The 24,928-nt window shown below is 38.0% G+C and overlaps 1 protein-coding gene across 1 annotated transcript; it reads right to left on the minus strand.

Moving 5' to 3' along the window:
- Nucleotides 1-1,034: 1,034 nt before the first annotated feature.
- Nucleotides 1,035-19,685, minus strand: CLPB4 (casein lytic proteinase B4). Its single transcript, XM_077365736.1, has 10 exons — nt 19,283-19,685; nt 15,133-15,351; nt 14,823-15,060; nt 13,150-13,345; nt 8,950-9,004; nt 7,601-7,751; nt 4,378-4,686; nt 3,745-4,010; nt 2,716-3,645; nt 1,035-1,429 (listed from the first exon to the last, which is right to left on the minus strand). The coding sequence occupies exons 1-10, from the start codon at nt 19,553-19,555 to the stop codon at nt 1,118-1,120; spliced, it is 2,949 nt and encodes a 982-aa protein (XP_077221851.1). The 5' UTR covers nt 19,556-19,685; the 3' UTR covers nt 1,035-1,117.
- Between the last annotated feature and the right edge of the window lie 5,243 nt (nt 19,686-24,928).

A 24,928-nucleotide genomic window follows, 5' to 3' on the forward strand; every position in this document is an offset into this window, starting at 1 on the left:
AAACTTTTCCAGAATTTACCTGCAATCCAACCTTTGGAGAGGTATTGCTAGCTTATTTCGATCCTATAGGATGGTGTGATTCTAAGTTCTAAGGAAGCCAGAGTCTCCTTAGATGAATTTTATAATTTTGTTTTTCATTAATAGGCTACTGATGTTGGCACTACCATGTTTAGATAATGGGACAAACTTAGCTTATCTTTTCTAATTGGCTGATGAGAGTTTTTTGAGAATTGTAATAGCCTTTGACAGCTGATTAAATAATAAGACAAGGTGAGTTTCTCTTGTTATCAAAACATGATAGTGAGAATATAAGTAATCTTATCAAAAAAAAAAAAAGCAAAAAAAAGGAAAAAATTGCAAATTAAAATTGTACTTGAACTCTAGCAAAGCTAGCTCAACAACCATGATGCCAAAATATTGATACAAATACAGCTATTGTTTAGGAGGGAGATTTGAATACACTTTAGAAACAAAAAGACAAATATAGGCATTTTATATAGTATGAAAAAGACAAAATATACATTTGATAAAAAATTTAAAAAAAAAAGAAACTAAAAATAGAGAGACCTTAGGCCCTATTAGTTTTTTTTTTTTTTTTTTTTTTTTTTTACGGCATTTGGGCCCTATTAGTTTTAGATTTTAATAATTGATTTTGAGTCAAAACTGATTATCGGATTCAAAAATTAAGTGCAATTGTGAGTCCAATAATCAGTTTTGGACTCAAAATCAGTTCCAACAATCTAGAACGAATAGAGCTTTTAGAAAATAAACTAATAATAAGTGATTGTCATCTGTAAGACACATACTCAAAATTTAAATTGCAAATATACAACAGTAAGAAACATTGCACCATGCCATGTATGACATGTTGGGCATATACAAGCATCCAGCTATCTTAAGATCAAACTGAGCAACATGGCATCGCTAAGATATATCCAGTTGGTAACTTCTCTAAATCTGAATCATCTAAATCCTTTCAATAAGACAAGGATGAATAGAATAAAGCTAAAACCAACAAAAAATCTCAACAGAAATGCTAAAATAACTTTTGTAATTAAAAGAACCAACAAAGTCCAAGTCTATAAGCTATTTCCAAAACTACAAATTTACATACAAATCAGTCATTAGCAACCAATGCATCCTTCAAAGGAGCACTTTCCAACTTTCTGATGACCAACCTTTTATGGGGAGGAAGGTTCTTGGATGACGGAGACATGTCGGCATCAACAATGATAGAGTCTTCTTCTTTGAAATCTCCTCTCAAAATGCACACGGCGATCTCATTCTCGACCATCTGTTGGATCACCCTCTTAACCGGCCTTGCTCCAAAATTTGGATCAAAGCCCAACGTACCCAACAGATCAACAGCTTCCTCTGTGAAGTGGAGAACAATCTTCTTTTGTTTAAGTCGGTCCTTCAAGCGGTTAAGCTGCAAGGCAACCACAACTTTGTGTTAACATGCTTGTAAGAGAGGCAGAGAGGAACATGAACACCACGAAGGCCCTGTTCATTTTGGATTTTGAGAATCGATTAGTTCAAAACTGATTATTGGACTCAAACTTGTGTTTAATTTAGAGTCCAATAATCAATTTTGGACTCAAAATTGGTTCTCAAAATCCAAAACAAACAGAGCATAAGAGTAACGAACAACCAATCAAGAATACCGAATAATGCCATCACAGAAAGATCTCTGTACAAAACTCAACATTAATCTATTGTAAGATAATAGGTGCAAATGCCTGAGTCTTTGTAATAGTGCAGGATATTTGATTGGAAGCAAAAAAGCAGCAACAGTTTTCAAGCATCGGAAGGAAGAAAAATCAGATGGTTTATTTCTTATTCAATCATGAGTAATTACCCAAGTGATGATGAGCTACAATGGGATTTGAAATCAGGACATGAAATAATCAACAGAGAGAAAAATACTTTAAGCCACCATAACAGAAAACTACAGAAGTTGAATAGCACTTCAAGGAATCTATCATGGCAAGAGATTGTCAACCACTTCAGTCAATCAATGGGAAAAGAAATATCAAGCCCTTATTAGTAGATTTGTTAAATTCAAAAGGAAAAGGCTACTGGCTACAAACTTACAATAAAGGTGATATCCATTCTAATCAGTCACCATCTCAACAGGAGCTCAACCAATTTGGAAATGACATTGATATCCAAACAGATAATAGGAATGTTTCACACATGATGACATTTAAGCAATGTTTTAGAAACCAGATTGAACCGTACAGTCCAACCCAGTTCGACCGACAAGGCGGTTCAATTCAAATTGGGTGATTCATTTATGTACTAAAACTGTTAAAACTAGAAGATTGAGCAGCTTGGCAGGATGAGCATAGGATGAACCAGGTGAACAAGCAAAACTAAGCATTTATGAAATGGGAAATGTTATCAGCACAACCATATTTTGATATTTGCACAAACCCAACTGCCTTTTCTTCTTTAATTGGCTCGTGAGAGCTTTTTCGGAAATGTAATAACCTTTTGACAGCTCTCTAAATACTGAAAGACAAGATGGTGTGTGAAAAATATCAAAATGTGGTTGTGCTGATGTCATTTCCCTTATGAAATACATTGCAAATAATTTTTTTTTCTTTAATGGCTACATTGCACATAATTATTACCAGCGATGGATCAAAACTAATGAAGTAAATGAGAACTAAAATCACAAAATATCAATATTCTCTACAAAAGATTGCTTACCTGTATCTCAACAATACGGTTGATTTCCTTCGAATCCAGTGGCTGAAAAACGATGTACTCATCAATCCTGTTCAAGAACTCTGGGCGGAATGTTTGTCTAGCCAACTCAAGAACCTGCCTTTTCATCAGCTCATACACTGCAGCTTTGGTATCCTGAGTGTTTTGAAGAGTTTCTAAAATATAATGCGATCCAATATTTGATGTCATTATAATGACACAATTTGTAAAGCTGACTGTTCTACCCAGTGAATCAGTTATCCTCCCGTCATCCAATAACTGTAATAAAATATTAAAAACATCATGGTGCGCCTTTTCGATTTCATCAAATAGGACAACAGAATAAGGTCTTCGACGAACAATTTCCGTCAATTGTCCCCCTTCTTCGTAGCCAACATAACCAGGCGGAGCACCAACCAAGCGTGATACTGAATGCTTTTCCATGTACTCACTCATGTCGATCCTTACAAGCGCATTTTCCGTGTTGAAAAGGTAATCCGCGAGGGCTTTCCCAAGCTCTGTTTTACCAACGCCGGTGGGGCCCATAAACATGAAACTTGATATAGGGCGGTTCGGGTCCGATAGTCCTGCCCTAGAACGCCGAATTGCATCAGCCACTGATTTGACTGCTATATCCTGACCAATGACCCTCTTGTGGAGAACCTCTTCTAGCATAATTAGCTTGTCCCTCTCTGATTGTTGAAGGCTTGACAATGGGATTCCGGTCCACTTGCTAACTATTTCTGCAATATCAAGTTCAGTGACCTCTTCTCGAAGCATTGAATTGCCGGACTTTCGGAAATCATCCAATTCCTTCTCAGACTCTTGTAACTGTCGCTGCAGAGACATCAATGTCCCGTACTTGAGCTCTGCGGCACGATTCAAGTCATACTCACGTTCTGCGGCTTCCATCTCTAAATTGACTCTATCAACCTATGAAAAAAAATCAATACATAATAAACTTTAGAAATAAAATAATAGTAATTTCAATAGATTATACATCATACTGCAAAAAAGAAAAAAAAAATCTACCTCTTCCTTTATTGATCGAATTCGAGTCATAAGAGTCTTTTCTTGTTCCCAATCTTCTTGAAGATCTTTCTGCTTTTGTTTAAGCAACCCTAGATCAGCTTCCAGCTTGCTCAACCGTTCTTTGGATGCTTTATCTGTGTCATTTTTCAAAGACAATTTCTCCATTTCTAACTTTAGAACTGCTCTATCTATCTCATCCAACTCAGTGGGCTTTGACGTGACCTCTATTTTCAGCTTAGCAGCTGCTTCATCAACAAGGTCAATGGCTGCAGATACCAAGAATCAAGTTCTGTTCAATCATAGGTTTACTTGGCAATTTCAAGCAAGGATTTAAATGTCAGTTTCGGTGTCGATTTTGGCCACAACCGAACTGAAAATTTTCAATTTCTGCTGAAATCATGTAAAAAATCTATAAAATTTTGGGGATTTCCATGGAAATTTCTTTAATTTCCGTGGAAATTTTGTAAAATTTCGGTGGAAACTTTGTAGAAACTAGAAAGGGATAAAAACGAAATTTCAGAGAAACTCCGCTGAAATCTTGTACTTTTCCAATTCCATGTACTTTCGGTGTCGGTCCAAACCAACATCGAAATATTTCAGCCGAAATTTAAAACTATGATTTCAAGGTCATACCTTTGTCAGGCAAAAAACGCTCTGTAATGTACCGGTCAGCAAGAACAGCGGCTGCAACTAGGGCACTGTCTGATATTTTAACACCATGATGCAACTCATAGCGCTCCCTTAATCCACGAAGAATGGAAATGGTGTCCTCTACAGATGGTTGACCGCAGTACACCTGTTGAAATCTACGCTCTAGAGCGGGGTCCTTTTCAATATATTTCCTATATTCATTTAAAGTAGTTGCCCCAATACAACGGAGCTCCCCTCGGCCGAGCATTGGCTTCAACAAGTTGCTAGCATCCATTGCTCCACCTGTGGCCCCTGCATCCATTGCCGGCAGAAGAAAGAGCACCATGACTAGCAAATACTTAGCGTGGCGTACTACACCACATCGTAATGTGCTATATTACATAACAAACAAATGCAAGAATAAATGGGATTTCAATTCAAGAATGGAAAATATAGAAATGTAACAGTTTATTCCAAAACAACAAGATATAATGCGATACGAAAAATAGGCATGAAAGATTTGCAAATTTAACTAGCCTAATGATCTGTCATAAAAGGAATATTTGACACTAGGATTTGTGAATTTGTCAGTGTGTCTTCATCATTTTAAAATAAATTATATTTTTATATAATAACTAGATGGGCTTCATAATGGGGATGTAAGTTCACATAAATGTAATATTCTATTTTTGGTATAAAAAAGCACTTGATCCCCTGGAATGTCAGAACTCAAGACGTCTGTAATTTGACCATTTAGAAGAATCTAGGCAGCATATGCAATACCTGAAAAAAGGTTACCTCCATTAACTGTAATACAATCTCCTCACAGTGAAGAGTGAGCAATCCCCACTCTAGTCATTTGACGAGTGGAAATCATATTATATTCTGCGAAAGAAATTAAATAGAGACTTACTGTCTAAGCAAGCAGTCCTAGCAGATCAGTACGTTGGCTGTCTAATAGGGATTCCTCTCAGGAAATTTGCGGCCACTTGAATGATGCTTCAGATCGAGTGTTTTTCCAATCTAATTTGGTGTACCACTGTTGGTCTCATTTTTAATTACCAAGACAGAAAAAAACAATCAGGCCAACAACAAAGATGCTCAACAGGTCTTTCTAATATGTTCCTCAAAAGTGTATCTCAAAAAATAGAGGCTGGAAATAAGGTGGCTGGGACCACCTGAATTTGTATAAAGCTAATGGAAGCCAATGAAAAACATTTAGAGGGACTTATACCAATAAGAAAGACCAAGAGTTCTTTCTAGCATTTTTGGTCTTACGATTCCCCTCAGGAAATTTGCAGCCGCTTGAATGATTCTTCATATAGCGTTTTTCCAATTTATTTTGGTGTAGCACTTTTAGTCTCATTTCTAATTACCAATAAAAAAAATCAGGCCAGCAAAGATGCTGAACTGTTCTTTCTAATATCTTCAGTGTATCCCAGAAAATAAAGGCTGGAAATAAGTTAGCTGGGGGACTTATGCCAATCAAACAAGCAGATGTAAATATTAATTTCCCAGAATTAGTATAAGCTAATGCATGCCATTTTATGGCTTTGTGCAACTTTACTGCCCCTCTCCCCTTTTCTTATGCATTTCATAGAGTTTTACCAGAGCTGCTTGAAAATAAAACATTGTAGGAATTTACCAAAGGCATCATCTAAGCACCGTTCAAAAAAAAAAAAAGGCATCATCTAGGCCAGAGAATGGTCTACGAAGATTTCATTTTGAAAATGAATTTGATTATTTTATTTTTAAGGGCCATATATAATGTAGTTTGCATCATAGAATTTAGCTTGCCTCATAGGATTATCAACTATTCGCACCAACATTACTGTAGAGGATTAATTATATTGTTGTTAAGAGGGAAGAGAATGAGTGTATGAGTGAGTTTTAATTGGTACCTTTTCAAAAAAAGAGAGAGAATGAGTGAGTTAGAGAGACTTGCTCCTCCTCAATAATATATATATATATAGAGGAATAAGAGTGTGCGCTCGACCGCACCAAGCTTAGGTGCGGTCGAGGGCCAAAAACTCATGTGGGCCCACATTGTTAGGATGGCCCAAAGCATTCATTTGCAAGACCCCATCATAGATAGGGTGTGTACAAAAAATCAGCTCCATAGGATCATCCTAACCCATCCAAAAGTGGAGGGCAAAATGGACAGCACCGTTTGCCACAAATCTGCCCATTTTTGCCCTCCACTTTTGGAGGGGTTAGGATGATCCAATGGAGCTGATTTTTTGTACACACCCTATCTATGATGGGGCCTTGCAAATGAATGGTTTTGATCACTACAAAAAGTGTGGGACCCATGTGTTTAGGCCCTCGACCGCACCTAAGCTTAGGTGCAATCGACCGCACACTCTTATTCCTCATATATATATATATATATATATATATAGAGAGAGAGAGAAAAGAAATACAATGACCAAAATGCCCTTAGGCACATATACACCATCTACCACTCCCCCTTGAGCTGGAATCCCCCTCAAGATGGAATGTATATATGTCCCAATCTATGCCCATTTATTATATTCGTGTGGTAACCCAAAACCCACTTAGATGGGTCCCACACCATGATACTTTTAATAGAAGAAGAAGAAGAAGAAAGGAGAGCAATTCCCATTCGTGTGGTAACCCAAATCCCACTTAGATGGGTCCCACACACATCATATATCACTTAAGTTTTATCCTTGCTGAATTACAACACAATGACATTATTGCCCTTTTATATGAATAAAAGACACCCATACTCTATTTACACAAATATGGGCCCTATGACCCAATCCCATCAAATCCAAACTAACTAAATGTAATCTTCAACAACTATATCATTCTATGACTTCTCAAGTGAAGGGCATGCTATCAATAGGCGACATTTACTACATATTGAATAGCATCACTAGAGAATATTTACTACATTTTGAATAGCACCACTAAACTTTAGTGCTGAATTTTCATTAAGTCATGATATAATGTTATCCACACACAAACATTATGACAAATATCTTGTTAACTCTGTACCTCAACACAAACATTATGGCCATGATATAATGCTATCGAAACACAAAACATATTGAGAATTTTCATTAGTGTTGAATTTTCATTAAGTCGTGATATAATGCTATCGTGTTAATAGCTCAGAGGAATGAAAATGTCTTATTTCCTCAGATTAAGTGATAATGGATAGAGTTTCAAGGTAGCTAAACATAAATAAATCACATACCTGCGCCGACAACAGTGTGGATCTCATCAATAAACAGTATAATCTGTCCATTGGAAGCAGAAACTTCCTTCAAAATAGCTTTTAGCCTTTCTTCAAAATCTCCACGAAATTTAGCACCAGCAAGTAGCGCACCCATGTCCAGTGAGATCAACTGCTCAAGAACAACCACCAATGAAGTCAAATATAAAGATAATAGACACCAGATATGTGCATGCTTTGCCCACAAAACTAGCAACAGAAAATGAAAAAAATATAAAAAACAACGGGGAAGAAATACACTTAGTGAGCAGATCACACTTGGTGAGGGATCATCAAACCCTCAAAGGGGCCCTTAATAAACACTATTCATCTTGAAATGTGGTTAATCAGAACTTCTATTAGCTTCAAAGGACATTTGAGTTTCTTTGTCATTAACACATCTGAGGGATATGCTAATGCACGCGTGCATATCTATCTATCCAAAGGTTTTTAATGAACTGAACTAAGCTTTAAAACATCCATACAACCATACAAATATAAAATAAAAATGTGCATAGAGATATGGGGAATGCTAATAAGAAGTACAATGGCAAGAGCCATGATTTCATATTTATATGATGTGTATATTACAAAGACCAAAATACCCTTTAATAGATAGGAATGTCCGATCAGAGTGATTTCCATCTAGATAAAGGGTTTGGACCATGTTAAAATCATGTGGGTAGGGCCTGTTCAGGCTTCTCATGAACTTCTCATAGTAGGAGCTTTTTTTTTAGAATGCTAGCAGGAGCTTTGTTATAGCATCATTCCCAATTGATGTGTGTGTGTGTGTGTGTGTGTGTATTAGTATTCATACTGTAAACAACAAAAGAGAATGGTAGCACCATGCAAGTACTCGTAAATGAATAATCATATGCCATAATGTCCTGAAAAACATAAGCATCAATGGTCACTCACATGCAGGGCATGACACATGCCAATGTTAAAGAGCGTATCTTGGGTGTTATATTGTAAAGGTGCATACTATCGCTAATGCAAGGATATCTTCAGAACTTCCATTATTCTATTATAATTGGGAGTATATGTGGACAGGGGCGGAGCCACATATAGCGCGGGGGTGGTCATGCCCACCCCCACACCCCACCCCCCCCCCCCCCCCACAAGTATATATATTATTATTATTATTCCGGCCCCCCAAGTGTAAATTCCTGGCTCCGCCCCTGTTGTGGAACTTCACATCTGCCGCAGAGGTTCCATATATTTTACCTTGTGATCACTTTAAATATAATAAAGCTACTTAACACAACATTAATCTTAGAAAAACATGACTGAGCCTAAATATGAGCATCTAGCTAGAGAAAAATCACAACCTTCCTATTCAAGAGAGGTTCGGGAACATCGCCTCGCACAATTCGTTGAGCTAATCTGCAAAATAAATTTCATTTAGAAAATAAACATTAGATAAACATATTTATGGCTCAAGGAGATAATGAAGACAATGAAAATTCCAAGTCACAGTGGACCGCAAGAATGAAAACCTTAAACAATATGGTTATGAATATTTAAACAAAATAACACATGTTAAGAGATAACAATACAAAGAATTAGGTCAAGGTAACTAATTATTGAATATGCATGAAACTTGTGTTCAAATTTAAAATAGGGATTAGTCCCACCCTAAAATGGCGTAGGAGATACCTAAAAAGGCCGAATGTGGGAGGCAGGCAAAAGCCTTACAGGGAGACAAATAGAAGCCTTCTTACACGGTATTTCACTAGCTCACTTGAAGAAGCTGCTTCTATAGAGGATTCACCTCAAACAAAGTTTATCTCAGGTGGAGCACGAAAATGAATAACCATAAGATATTGATGGTCACGTGTGTTTCTGATTGCCAGTTATGATAAGTACGGATAATAACATATAAATTCATAACCCTCTTAAATAAATCATTCTCTCAAACCCTACCCTTCTTTTTCTCTCTCAATATTACTCATTTCCCATTCCGTCAGTATAGGCTGAAAATAAACACAAATGGATTCCTCTCTTCAATGGTGAGTAGATAATGATATTTCAGTATGATAATGCTTCTTTCTTGCCTGCAAATCCCACCCTCTTCCGTCTTCTCTCTCAAACCCCGTCCCCTTCCTTATCTATAAGGGTGTGTTTGGTTGCTCGGGAGCGGCTGGGAGAGTAGTGGAATAGGAAGTCAAAGGGAGGAGACAAGCATTTTGATTTGCCTAGAATTAGCTCAGAGAATTGTGTAAGTAGTGTTTGGTTGCGCGGCATATACTCGGAGAGTATGAGAATAAGTAGGGGTTTCATATCCAATAGAGAGAGAGAGAGAGAGCATCATTCCCTAGAAAATTCAACCAAAATTCTTGGGAAATGATAAATGTGTCCCTTTTCATCACTTGGGACACCCAGCTACAGTGTATCTATGACTGCAAAGGTGCTGATGTACTTCACATTTGAAGGAATGAAGTGACCTGATTGCCACGTACAATGAAGCTGGGTGTCCCAAGCGATGAAAAGGGGCGCATTTATCATTTTCCCAAATTCTTTGCTTTTGGAAGAATTTGGTTTAAAAGTCACACGGAGGGGACAAGGAATCCACGTCACCAGACAAGCAATTATTACATGGGAGACATCTAAGGGAGTCAAAGGGGAGTCCAATGCTATTTTGGCAACCAAACGTGGAATGACATGCCAAATCGAAGCAAAATTCCAAAGGCTACCAAGCTTTTGTGCAACCAAACACACCCTTAGAAGGCTACTGGAAATAAATCTTATCATTTTCGTATTTTTTAACCTTATCATCTATCATGAACATTGTATTTCACTTTTTACTATTTGCAAATCATCCTATTTTCTCTTGAATTTTATTGAACTTGAATACAAGAAAAAGAAAAGCGCATACCAACTTCATAAAGAATCGATAATTTGAATGCAATGTACAAGCAGGCTTTTATTTCAATACATTGAACTGGTATCACAAACAACGTAAGGATTCCCAGCTTCCCATTAGTACCAACCCATCCTTTAATTATTAACAGAGTTCTTGTACTTATGAAAGATTAGTTTCCCTTTCTCTCATCTCTGCAGTATACCTATTATGTGATGCAGATAGTAGGCCAAATAAGAGGGGTATTTGCCCATTAGGATTTATTTCCATGTTATTTAGTTTCTAGGATTCTTATTTACATGTTATTTAGTTTCTAGGATTTTATTTGCCATGTTATTTAGATTTAGGGCTTTTATTTACTTTCCATGGAATTTTATTCCAGTTGCCTATAAATAGGCCCCATGTATTAGAGATTTTAAGTTTTGGATGATTAATTGATTGATTGAGAATTTCTCCCCTCTAATTCTTCTTCTACTTCTAGTTCTCCTCTCCTCTTCCTCTCTTCTTCCCCTATTCTTCTTCTATTCTTCCTCTTCTCCTACTCTTTCATCTCTTCTATTTTCTCTTCCCCGGTCCTACATCATTATGTATGTTGCCCATCAGTGTAGAATGAACATGCATTTTTATCCAATCAGTGTAAATTTACTGCTAACCACTGATACTACTGTTTCAAAATACGGATACAGGTCAAAACACGGCCAAGGCAAATCCTAGTCGTCTCGGCGTAGGGCAGTTGGGAATGCGGTTGATGCAGACGAGTCAAGGAAGTCTTGATTTTTGACAAAAAATACATGGGTCCATAAAGAAACTAAATTTAAGATGGCTAATGGGACTAACACACTCATCATAAAGAAAACAACAACTTCCATGGGCTATGATTGCCTTCAGATGCAGCTGACCCTGAACCAATCATGGTTTTAAATTTCCATCGAAACCGATGTGAAATGGCCGAAATGTTTCTGTTTCCATCCCCGCCGAAACCGAAATGCATTAAACAAAATCATAAGTGTAAGAGTTGTATACTATATTAGCATGTATTATATAATTATATTTTTACAAAGTGAATGCAAAATGTGGTGCATGCATTATTTATAAATATTTATATGAATTACATGTGAAATTTGCCAGGTATTAAATTGTTTGGCATGGGCGACAGTGCATGTCATTAGGTTTTTGATGTTTTCAAACCATTATGGATGGTTTTCTTGCTTATATAATGATTTCTAAGTGTGTATTGTGCTTATTCTAGCCTCATTTGCATATGTTTTCATGCGTTTCCCTCATTTTACTGGATTTCCATAGAAATTTCCACCGAAATCGAAATGTTTCCACTTCCTTAAAGACCGAAACCGAAACCGAAATTTATAAACTTGAAACCAATGAGGGTTGCAGTTGAGGCCAGTGGTGAAGTGAAAGAAGACAGCAACTCGGTGCGGTAGCAAGAAGGTTGTCTCGTTGGCTACCGGCGACAACAATAATCATGTTGCTGCAAAAGAAGGCATACATCCTTTTTTATCCTTTTTTATTGGTCTTCTCTTCTTTTCTTCTTATTTTTATATTTTTTTGCCCGATATGCAAAAGAAAAGGAAGAATAAAAAGGTATTGGTCTTTTTTATTCTATTTTTTTCTGGTTTCTGTTATTTTCTTCTCCTTTTTTTATTTTATGCTCGAGATGTGGAAGAATAATAATCATAATAAAAAGATATGTCAACTTGGCTAAAACTTGATTAAGCCCTGATTATCTTGAACTCAGAATGCAGCAACCTCATTTTTGCATGGACTCGGCCGAGTTCTGAGCTGAGTTGATGAATTTGAAAAAATTGTTGAGATTCATTTGTAGTCTCTATTATAATTTTATTATTGAAAACTCCAATGGATCAACTTTTTTGGCAACTTTGATGATTTAAATCGAACACCTAGCAATCCAGCTTTTAGTGCACATAATTCGCCTTCCGCCATAATTCGCCTGTACAAGGCTTATGCCTAAAATAGCCACAAGCATATAATCATCAATCCGCCTTCCGCCATCTCACAAGCTTAGAGACCCTTAGCCTCTCCTTTCTTCTCAAGAAGAAAGTTTACCATACATACTCTTCTACTTAATTCTCTCACCAAGTTTAGTTCATCCACTATACAAAGCCCTTCCATAAGAACAGTTAAGAGAACTAGAAAAGCATCTCTACATTAATCAACAACGGGAAGCAATATGAGAATCAAGACAGAGAAAGGTCAGCTAAAGAGACCCATAGAGGTGACTTCAGACATAGGTGATACGGTTCGACAAAGCTGGTAATATAAGACTTGACGGATCACATGCAAATCATTGGATCCCAATGAAGTTAAGATTTGCATCAAATTTGGGTAATCCGGATAGAGTTTGCAGCAATCGAGTTTGCAGCAGATATCCAGATCAAGTTTACAGTAGATACTCTTTGAACAAAAAAGTTGCAAGAAATAAAAAACTACATGAAACTAACCTTAGAAAAGGCCTAAAAATTAGTTCAACTTCTTCAATAGAAATGCGAGAAGTCTGAAAATTGTATTCTGAGCTCATAGACAATGCAAACTAGACATAGAATGTAAGTTTTCCCAAGGATGTTTTGAAATGTAGTTTATGAAGCTGACTTCCTGAAAAATGAAAATCCAAAAGAATTATCAAAAGACATACCCTTCAACAATTGCAGTTTTCCCAACACCAGGTTCACCAATAATAACAGGATTGTTTTTTCTTCTCCTGGACAGTATCTGGATACAACGTCGAATTTCATCATCACGGCCTATAACAGGATCAAGTTTACCACGCCTGGCAAGTTCCGTCAAGTCATTTCCATATTTCTCTAGCACTTCATATTTTCCTTCAGGATCTACATTAAAAAGAGCAGCATGTATGAGGGATACACCATAAACTAATAAAAGCAACCGTAAAAAACTGCAATATTGTAATTTGAAAAGGATAAAATATACAAAGGAAAACCATTCGAAAAAAATATACAAAGGAAAGCTCTTATCTCTCCTTTGTGTACTGTTGATTTGAAAAGGCAGAGAATCAAAAGAAAATGAGATATCTGTCTCAGCCATGAGAAAAGGAAACTTATTATTTTTATAAACATACAATGGATTACACCTAGAATTTATATTATTGGCAACCAAATAAAATCACCTTCCAAAATATTAGGGTAAACTTGTGAGAGGATTTTTCAAGAAATATCCATTATAAAAACAAGAAATTTATTTGAACCAATGAAAGTTTTTCACCTTATTACCTGAATAAAGGTTAAGCTGACCAATCAAAAAAATATAATAAAAGTCACCAAAAGCAGTGCACGATAAACTCTCCAACGAGAATAAGTAACTTCAAGCAATGTATAAGCCTCACCTACTGGAAAAACTTTGTAGGAAACTAATTTGAAGATATAAGAATAAAAAAGGTGGAATGTTACCTTCAAAAAAAAAGGCAGGATGTCACCATCAAGGTTTTAAATTTCGGTTTCGGGAGTAATTTCAGTCCTCACCGAAACTGAAACCGAAACCAAAATTTTAGCCAAATCCGGTAAAATCACTCGAAATGCCGTTTTTTTTTTTTTGGCCTAAATTTCGGTAATTTCGGCTGAAATTCCGTAAAGGAATAAAAAATTAATATTTTATCAAACTTTTCGCCAAAATTTGGTAAATATCGGCAATTTCCATTTCAGAACATTTCGGCTTCGGTCCTCACCGAAATCCGAAATTTCGGATTAAAACCTTGGTCACCATTACATTATAGAATATAACATCATGATGGATATTATAGTTCAAGCGCATAATACATACAGACTTTAGGTGCATATTTCTTACTACAAATAATTAATGACATTGGATACTAACGCAGACTGACTAATTTATCACCTCTTTACAAATATATTTAACCGTAAGTAAATTAACATATCAAATGGAAAAAAATGCATATCATGATAAGCATCCAATTACACATGCAAGGAAAAGAAGTGAAGGCTTTACATCTTCCAGTTGTGCAAAATACCAAAAGGAGGGGATATCAGTTTGTCAAAAGCAACTACTTAGAAAAGAAGCAATTTGACTTTGATGCCATCTAGAGCACATAATAGCCAACACCCAATCTCAGAGACATAAAACAGAATTGATTCCTCACGGGATACGCAGGAAAATTGAAACTTCCATTAGATTATCAATAAGCCTTAACCAACCCTTTCTATTGACAAGCACAGGCTCTTCTGACCAAAAAATTGAGGAGCCTTAACCAACCCTTTCTAATGCCACACATAGGCTCTCATGATTAAAAAAAATAAGGATGAAATTAAATTAATAAATAGTAGTGATTCTTACTTTGGTCAGTTACTCTCTGATTTCCCCGCACAGCTAAAATGGAATCCTTCAATTCCTTCTCACCAAGTTGGAGGCTGTTGAATAACTGTTGTCCAAACCTCTTATCAGAATGGAATGCTAACAACAAATGCTCCACAGACAAAAAATCATCTCCCAACTGTTTTTTATGCCTCCTGGCATTGTCCAAGAGGGACTGGAGATTTGTACCCATTATAGGACCACTGGTATCACCCGCTACCTGCCACAAAAATAAATGTTCAAAATTCCTCATTAAACATCCACTATTAAAATCCAACTACACATAGCATACCTTAGGTTGCTGGGAAATAAACTGATCTGTGGCCTGCAGAACTGATGTGTTGTCAAGTCCAGCCTTGGTGAATATTCTTCGAGCCAAACCATCCTTCTGCTCCAGAAGAGCTTTCATCAAATGCTCAGATTCCACAACCTGTTGCCTGCTCAACCGTGCTGCATCTACAGCACCAACAAGTCCCTCCCATGCCATATCAGTGAATTCTGATTGATTAACCTGGCAAAACCAAATTCAATCACCAAATATAATCTCTTTCAAGTTGGTGAGGGCATCCTGTAATAAAGGCAATATTTAAATGAAAAAAGAAGGCATCCAAGGCAATAAAACCTCCAAATATCATAAACTTAATCTAGAAGAGTATAAAAACACGACCAACTCTTCTCCCTCTAGTTTCATATTGTTCAACAATTGAAGTGAGAAATAAGGAGAACACTAACTCTATCTTCACTCCGGTACGAACAAGGCATAAAAGATAAAAATACGACTAGGAGGCATCCAAAGCAGTAAAAACCTCTAACTATCAGAAAATTTAAAAGAGTACAAAAACACAACCAGAACTCTTGCCCCTCTAGTTTTATATTGTTCAACTATTGAAGTAAGGGGAAAAAAACTGAACAATAGCTCTATCTTCACTCAAGTGGAGACTAAACAAAAAAGATAAACTAAAAAAAGTAAGGGAAAAAATTTAGGCTTTAGAAGGTTCCATGAGAGAAGTGCTTCCATGGGGTTTGGTGCAACGGGGCCAATAAAGTGAGGTCATCGTAGAGAAAGGTATGGGCATTTGTTCCTCAAATTTTTTCAGATTTTCTGTTCCTTTTCAGAAAAAAGGGCATTCCATATCAGATGATGTCTGTCGCACTTCGCTCCTATTTCTTGATGTTGGAGTAAACAATTCATTTGGCGATGAGATTTCAAAACTTCAAAGTCGTTGACATCACGGATTATAACAAATGACAGGCATGGTGAGTGAACGTGTTTCTCAGCTCATACAGGTTTGGTAAAGTCAAGCACTTTGATAGGGTGAAGACTAGAGACAACCAAAGGAGCAAATGACTCAAATCATTGACTTCGGTAGTATTGTTCTTAAGTAGGAAACAATGAAGACATGACAGAAGGAAGCAACACTTTTGGGTTATGAAAGAAATATTGTTTGAAGTTGAAAGTTGGCCTAAGTGAATGCATTGTACTGGTGAGGTTTCCCATGTTAATTAATGGTTCGTCTAAGGAATCACTTTCCACGTTCATGCTTCCCCAGTGTTCCACTTTCTACGCTTTATTATGCTTTGCAAATTGGTTGAGAGGCCATCTACTATATGTTCAATGTGCTATAATTAGGGATTGTTTCACGAGTTCCTATGGAGAAATTCTTAGCAGCTTTGAAGGAACCACAAGTTTCCCATGTAACAATGCTTCATGGACACTTCTACATCTAGTTAGACAATGTCCTAGTTTGTTTGTTGTTTTTTAATGATGAAAAAATCCCTAGTTAATTATATACTCGGAAGTCAGAACACATAACTGCCATTCCCCTAATAAATTACCAAAGAAACATATGAAATGATATTTGATAGCATGTCAAAAACAAGTTTGATTTACTTCCGATTATGCAGCCATGATAAACAAGAGTTTGTATTTGATCTGATTCATGTTCTAGTACTACCACCTTGCTTGACCATTCCCTGATAGATTCGACAAATCAAATAACACAAAGGACGCAACAACACCAGTCTAAAAGGTAATTACATCAACAATGACTAGCAAAGATGTGTTTTTCCCCTACTTCACTAACATTCAAGGCAATTTTACAGCACCACTTGCACTAAATTCAAATCATTTAGCCATCATGATTTTTTCTATCCCATCTCAAATTGTCTAATCACTCCGCTGTACGAAATTCAATGCATCACCGGATACGTAGCCAAGCTACCCTATTACATTTTGATTATCGCGGACACATTTAACACTTCTTACGTTTTGATTATATCGATAACATTTAACATTTCAAAACTCTTAACAGGATTCCAAAGCCAATAACACATTTGACAACACACCATTCAAAAAGACATATTCTACCACAATAGCAACGCAAGCAATGTCATTTCCTACAAATCAAAAATCCCACAACAAACCCAATTGTGATCATAGTTTTAAAACTCCCCCACATGATCGTAGACTCCCCCGAGTCGACTCCCTTTTACCTTGGCCGTGTTCTGCATTATGACCGCATCAACAGAGTAATCAGCCGCGTCAACCGAGTACTCGATGGAGTTGCGCCTGAGTAAACTAGGATTTTCTTCGGCCGCAGTCTGATACGTACCTAGATGGGTCCCACTTAGTGTAATAGATTAGTTAGATATTTTAGTGAATAAGATCATATCTTGATATATTTAGTAGTTAGGTTAGATTAGGATAGTCTCTAATTAGCTATTTCTATTCTTATAATAAGATCTTTATAGATCTTTCTATGTTTATCATTAAGTGCTTTATATAAGCATATGTTATCATTAATGAAAAGGAATGAAGAAAACTAGTTTGAGAAATTGTGTCTTGTGCACAAAGGAGGACGGATCCTTCCCTCGAAGTGGATCAAGAGGCCGATCTTCCCTCTACGAAGATCAATCACGTTACGAACCGATTCTGGTTCGTAACAATTGGTATCAAAGCAGTCGATCATGTGCCATGGCTACGTCTTCAGAGATTTTGAATTCGATGCATGAAGATTTTCAAAAGATCAAAATACTTGTTTTGGAATTGAAGGAATGTCAACGACAATTTGTGGAAGGCTTGAACAAAATCGACATGGCGATCCAGAAGTCTTGCACAATGAAAAAGAAAAGACAAAAAAGAGAAAGAGGAGAAAAGAGCAGAGAAAGATAGAATATAGAAGAAAAACCGAAGAAACCTCAAAAGAAAGTCGTCGTTGATTTTCAATGTGGTCGTGTTCGTCGCCGGAAAATCCGTCAATCATCTCGGTCCGTCCAACGCCAACGTGAAGATCCTCTCCCACAACCATCCGTACATCAACTGCCAAACCGTTCCAAAAAAACCGAAACGAAGGAGCATTGATGAACGGTCCGATGAGACTAGTTTTAAGGTGGAGCTGAGTAAACTTTTGATGACGACATGTGCAATGATGACTAATTATAAGACGAAGGGAGGGAGAAAGGGATGTAAGATCTCATTTTTCTCCAACCAGTGCTTAATCTTCAACCTTGAGGACAAGGTTGATTTCAAGGCGGGTGGAATGATACGTACCTAGACGGGTCTCACTTAGTGGAATAGATTAGTTAGATATTTTAGTGAATAAGATCATATCTTGATATATTTAGTAGTTAGGTTAGATTAGGATAGTCTCTAATTAGCTATTTCTATTCTTATAATAAGATCTTTATAGATCTTTCTATGTTTATCATTAAGTGCTTTATATAAGCATATGTTATCATTAAAGAAAAGGAATGAAGAAAACTAGTTTGAGAAATTGTGTCTTGTGCATAAAGGATGACGGATCCTTCCCTCGAAGTGGATCAAGAGGCCGATCTTCCCTCTACGAAGTTCAATCACGTTACGAACCGATTCCGGTTCGTAACACATTCCGCGCCGCATCCGCATTTTTAAACACTGATTGCGATACCAATTAAAACCCACATCCAAAATGAAATAGAAACAAGCAAGAAAAAGCATAACAATGAACCCACCTTCACTCTACCAGGAAGAATCCAAAAAAGGAAGAGGAAAATAAGGCTACTACTATCTGCACTACCATGTTTTGATAATAGCACTAAATCATCTTGTCTTTTCTTATTTAAACAGCTATCAAAAGTCATTAGAATTCCCAAATAAAAACCTCATAAGCCCAATTAAAAAGAAAAGATAAGCTGAGTTCGTGCAATTATTAAAACAAGGCAGTGCTAATATCAGTAGCCTTTGAAAGTTGCTAAACCCTTGTGATAATATCTAATATGTACTAACTCAACTAGTCCCATATCCTTTAATTATATGTTACAATTCTCCAAAAAGCTGTCAGCAGCCTTTGATAACGGTTAAAGCATATAAGACAAGTTGATTTCGTGCCCTTATCAAAATATGTTGTGCCAATATCAGTAACCAAAAATACATCTAATAAGTAAAAGAAAAAAAAAAATCGAACCTGCGATGAGCTCGCCCCGTTGGAATAAGAAGGCTTAGACGAATGAAACTGACGTCGTAAACCCATCTGAAGGCGAAGAAGGAGATCTTCTGATACATCATTCACTGTTATTCCGTCTTTGTTTCTGATCAAAGAAGCTACTGAAGAAATACCCCTCGAACTGACTAGGGGGGTGGGAGAGGGAATTTTTGGGGGGTGTGAAATTTTTGAGGAGGATTTTTCAGCGGCAGCGACTAAGACGGACCTCGCAAGCCTCGCTGTTCTGGCAGCCATGGCTGAGATGTGAGAAAGCTTGGGGAAGGAGTAAAAGCGTTGTGAATTATGGAAAAGAGGGGGGGTCGAGAAATACTATATTATGACTCACGCAAACGGGAAAGAGTGGGAAGGCTGTAGAAGTTTCGGGAAATTTTTACCTTCTGTTTTTTTCAGTAAGGGCAATCTTTGATCAGATGGATCTTGCATAAATCCATATTGTGTAGTGGTTTCTAATGGGCTGCAACTTGGGTCGGGTATAAGGCTGTAGAAGTTTCGGGAAGTTTTTACCTTCTGTTTTTTTCAGTAAGGGCAATCTTTGATCAGATGGATCTTGCATAAATCCATATTGTGTAGTGGTTTCTAATGGGCTGCAACTTGGGTCGGGTAAATACCCGACCCGGATTGACCCAACCTGAAAATAACATGGGTCGGGTTTAGAAATCACGGTCTTGGATAGGGTCGGGGGTTTTAGAAAACCCGACTCAATCTTTGGTATGGCTGGGTTTAGGAAAAAAACCGAAACCCGACCCGACTTATATGGTGTAGTGTGACTTTCTTAAATATCTCTTTAATGACATAGATACAATTGTTTTCATTGAGAAAATATGGTGTCCTCCTTAAATTTATACAATTGATGACAAAAACTTAGAGATTTTTTATATGAAGATTTTTTTTTTTTTTTTTGCTACAAGCTTTAAAATTAGTCACTATCGTAGGGTTTACTAATCTCTTGTTTTCCTATAAAAAATTACCCGACCCGAGTTGCACCCCTAGTTTCTATAGTACTAGTATTTTGGTCCCATTGTATGCATGGGTCTAAAATGATGGAGCCCCGCCCCACACCATCAGAACATAAGGTGTAAGATAGAGGGACCCACCCTAATGCATGGGTTTGGATAGAGATGGTGGACCCATATCATCAATAACATTAGGTGTAAAATGGTGGGCTCCACCCTATTCATCAGTTTTGGTAGATATGGTGGGCCTCCCCCACCAAAACTTAGAGGTGTAAAACGTTGGCCCCATCCCATTAATAACATGAGACGTAAAATGGTAGCTTTGGGTTTAGGTTGCATGGGTTTGGGTGGAGATGGTGAGCCCACCACATCAAAACATGAGGTGTAGAATGGTGGGGCCCACCCATGCTCAGCATGGTTTATAAAATGTTGGGCCGCACCCCTTGTAGCATCAGGTGTAAAATAGGGCCGCACATAGCAAGTGTAAATGGTGGCCCTCAACCATGCTATGCTTAGGCTTAATCCCCACCCTATTAAAACAAACACATGAGGTCATCTAAAGATAAGGTTTTCCAGTAAATTTTTTCTTGGAAAGAAAGGGAATGCAAAACGGAAAGAAACATGCTCACTATATATTATATAGATATGTAGTCCCTCTACAGATCAGAGGGATAAGGATCATCCTATGGAATGATCTATGGTGTACAGCATATTTGCATTGCGGCCCACCAAGTGAACGGTTTGGAACATCCATTGAACTGGTGGACCCCACAGTACTTTTCAAAAAAATGTTGGACTTCACGCGCGCTCACCGTATAAAATCTCTTATTTAGAAGGATTTATGTTTAACTACATCACTTTAATTTATCATGTCCATCTAATTTGTTAAACCAAAAAAATTCAATGAAAAACATTTCTGCAAGAAATATTTTTCCTGCAATACTTTTTTTTTTGAGACGGTAAAATGAGAATATATTAAAAGGCGAACCGAGCTGGTTCAAAACAAATTACAGAAAGAGAGAGAGAATACAATTTGATCCGATTTAAACGGGCCTGCAACACTAAATTTGATTGGATGGATCATGTATAAATCCATATTTTGAGATCTGATTATGGTTCAAAAATTTGTATGTCCATATTCAAGTTCTGAAGACATGTATCCTCCCATGTTTTGTATGGATTAGTATATATTATCAATTTGCTTTAATAATTGTATAACACGATTAATAAAAAAAAAATAGGGAAATGTGTGCATCCCGTCTCGGAGGGGGGTGGTCCCACGAGGGTGTGTTTTGCGATGATGATAGCGCCTTTGTCCATTGGATTTGAATATGATTGCTTTTTCCAGAAATTTAGGATAAAAATCCTAACTTCACGAAAGAAGCAACTGACCAGAGTCGCCACCTAGATTAGGGATCTAGGACCCGTGATTAACTCTGTTAATTTGGTCTACGCTTTGAGTTCTGGGTAAGTTACCTGGTTACGAAGTCGGAAGGTGTACCGCACGAAGTGTACAGCACCGACCTTGCCTAACTTTTGAAAGCTTTAATTATTTAGGTTTAACAAAGGGGGTGAATGTGAACTTTATTAACCTAGATGCATTCTAATTTTTTTTAGCCGTTCACAGTTTAGACTCGTGCGGGCCAGGAGTGCATCCTACATGCAACTACATGCCTATGTGCCTATGTGATTGTTTTGAGATTGATGAGATTTGATTTGAGTTGAATTTGATTAATTGATTTGAGGTGAAGTGACCTACGCTATATGAACCTAGATCTAATGCAGTGGACCTAAGTTGCATTTTTAGTATATTTGATTTGGATTCCAAGAATTCTATTTTTGGGGAACCTAGAGTATGATTTCTAAGTTTAGAACTTAAAACATTTTTAGAATTTATGATCTTGAATTGTGATTTTCCAACTAGGTAAAAGTTCTTATGTTCTTTAAGGCTTTCAAATTCCAAAGAGTTCCAAATTCAAACAAAATAACTAAACATGCAATTTCTGCCAAAGACAAGTAACATGCCATTTTTAAGTGATAAAACATGCAAAGAAACTAAACATGGGAAGCAAAGTAACTAATCATGCAAAATGACTAAAGAACTAAACATGCAATCAATGATTTGAGAATGGGAGAAGGGATGGAAAGAGGGATGGAAGAGATGAAGAAGGGTGTGAGGGAACGGGAAGGATGGAGAAAGGTGCGACTGAACTTGGGAGTGTCAAGTTGCCTACGTACCCCGTGATGGGGATCAAGCCACACGTAGTTCCACTAGGATTTGGGAATTTTATAGCTAAGACTGAATATTGAGATTTGGATTTGGAATCTAAGGGGATGATGTCGGCCATGAGATTTGATCAAGTAGGTTGGGCTTTTTAGATCTTGGAATTGAACATCTGGATTTTGGAGCTTCGAATTGGATTTGGGATTGAGGGTGTAGCTTGGTTGAATTAAAATAAGATGTAACTTGGTTTGGGTGACGGGAGGGTGTAACACGGTGGTGACTCGGTTTAGCTTGTAGGGATGTGACTCGGAGAGACTTGGTTTGGCTTGGCTCGAGTCGACTGAACCAGGTTGAACAAGGTTGAGCCCGAGCTGGACCGGATTACGTTGGATTGGACCGAGTTGGTCCAATTGGTTTGGGTTGAGCCGAATTGGGTCTAGGTTGGGCAAGGCCAAGTCCGGTTGGGTTGGACCCATGTTAGCTGGGGCTGGATCAGGTTAAATCCGGGTTGGCTCGGGCTGACTCGGATTGGAACCGAGTTGGCTTGCACGTGTACAGAAGCATTGCTGGTCGTTGGGTGTTAGTTTGGTTGTGTGTTCTTGGGGTATAAAGCCTGCTGTTAAACCTAGATGGATAGGGTATATGGCCATGAAGGTATGGGAATATGACATATTGGGTATGGGGTATGAGGTATAGGTTGCTACGGGTATGGGAGCATGGTAAATGGAGATGAGGATGGGATGTGGAGTATACTGTTGGAGGATGAGGTTATTTGATTTCGGGCTATAGAAGTAGGAATGGTTCGGTTGGAATAGGGATGGGATGATGAGGCCAAGGGAGAGGGGTATGGGTTACATATCTATGTAACTATAGTGATGTTGGCTCGGATGAGGTTTGATGGATGGGAATGTGGATGGTCCATAGTCATGGGAGTGGCCTGTTTATAGATGGGATACGGTTGTGGGGGCAAGGTATATGGGGATGTGAATGTTGGGTCTGTTGGGATGCATGGGATGATGTTCTAAACATGAATACACTAAATATGAAAAGTAGTTATGGCTACGGCTTACAGGGTGGGGATGGCTATGGGTCAGCTATGATCATAGGGTGATGGTATGGGATGAGTTGATCGAGTGAAGTACAAGGGTCTGGACATGCTGATAGGGCCGAATTAACTATGATTCGAATCCAGGTAGAGTTGGCCGAATTGGCTAGAATTGGATGACCCAATAGCTAGTTTTGGGGTTCGGGTTTGTGGGGCTGATGCGGGGTCGGGTTTGTGGGCTGATGCGGGTTCGAATTGTGTGGCTGATACAAGGTTCGGGTAGGGGCTGTGGGTTCGGGCTTAGGTGGGGTTAATGGTTAGGTTGGATTGGGTTAATGGTTAGGGTCAAGTGAGTCGGGTCTGAGTTAGGAGTAAACCCGAGACTAGCCATGGTCTAACCACGGGGAAGCAGCATGCGAACCAGGGTGCGGACCAGGGTGCGAACCAGGGTCTAACCAAGGGGAACCAGGGTGCGGGCCAGGGTGAACCAGGGTGCGAACCAGGGTGCGACCAGGGTGCGAACTAGCAGGGAACCAGGGTGCGAATCAGCAGGGAACCAGGGTACACCCAGCAGCGAACCTGGGTGCAACTAGCAGCGAACCTGGGTGCAACCAGGAGCTAACCAAGGGGAAGCAGGATGTGAACCAGGGTGAACCAGGGTACAACCAGGGGCTAGCCAGGGGGAAGTAGAGTGTTAACCAGGGTGCGGGCTTAGGATAGGGGCCGATTGATAATGGAGTAGGTTCTACATAAGTTTGGAGAGGGCTTCAGATTGTAAAAATAAAATAAAGGAAGATAGATTGAGAGAGATGAGAGATGCATCCTATGATTATGAAATTTTCATTAATATGAATCTAACATAAAAGAAGATGAGAGATGAACATGAATGTGGGTGCATAAATAAGATGACCATGAAATCTAGCTCCTACATAAATTCTAATTTAATATGAATCTTAAACTTAAATAATAGTAAATAAACCAACCTCTCCCGTTGTTTGATGTCGATCCTCTCTCCTTTGCCTCTTAAAAAGTGATGGAGATTTTGGGTATCCTTTGAATAAGACAAGATTTGAAGGCGGGGATATGGATGATTTCTCTAGCAGTTCTCTTTGAGTCTTATTCCCTCTCCTCTGAGAAAGAAGAGAGCATGGGTATTTATAGGTGAGTGATGAGCCAGGTTGCCATCTTTAGGGCCTAGAGGTGTAGGGTGGAGATTGAGTGATGGAAAAAGGAAGGGGAAAGAATGGCCAAGATCGAATTTTTCTAGAATATTCTCCCTCTTCTTTGGCATCTTCCATTTAAGACATGGCTATGTTCAAAATGGCAAGCATTTATGTGGCCAGGATCAAGCACTAAAGATTTAGGAACAAATCAAGGTCCAAGAA

Source organism: Tasmannia lanceolata, unplaced genomic scaffold (genome assembly GCF_043159265.1).
Source record: "Tasmannia lanceolata isolate RefF3 unplaced genomic scaffold, GAP_Taslan_0.1 ptg000023l, whole genome shotgun sequence".
In the NCBI taxonomy this organism is placed as follows: domain Eukaryota; kingdom Viridiplantae; phylum Streptophyta; class Magnoliopsida; order Canellales; family Winteraceae; genus Tasmannia; species Tasmannia lanceolata.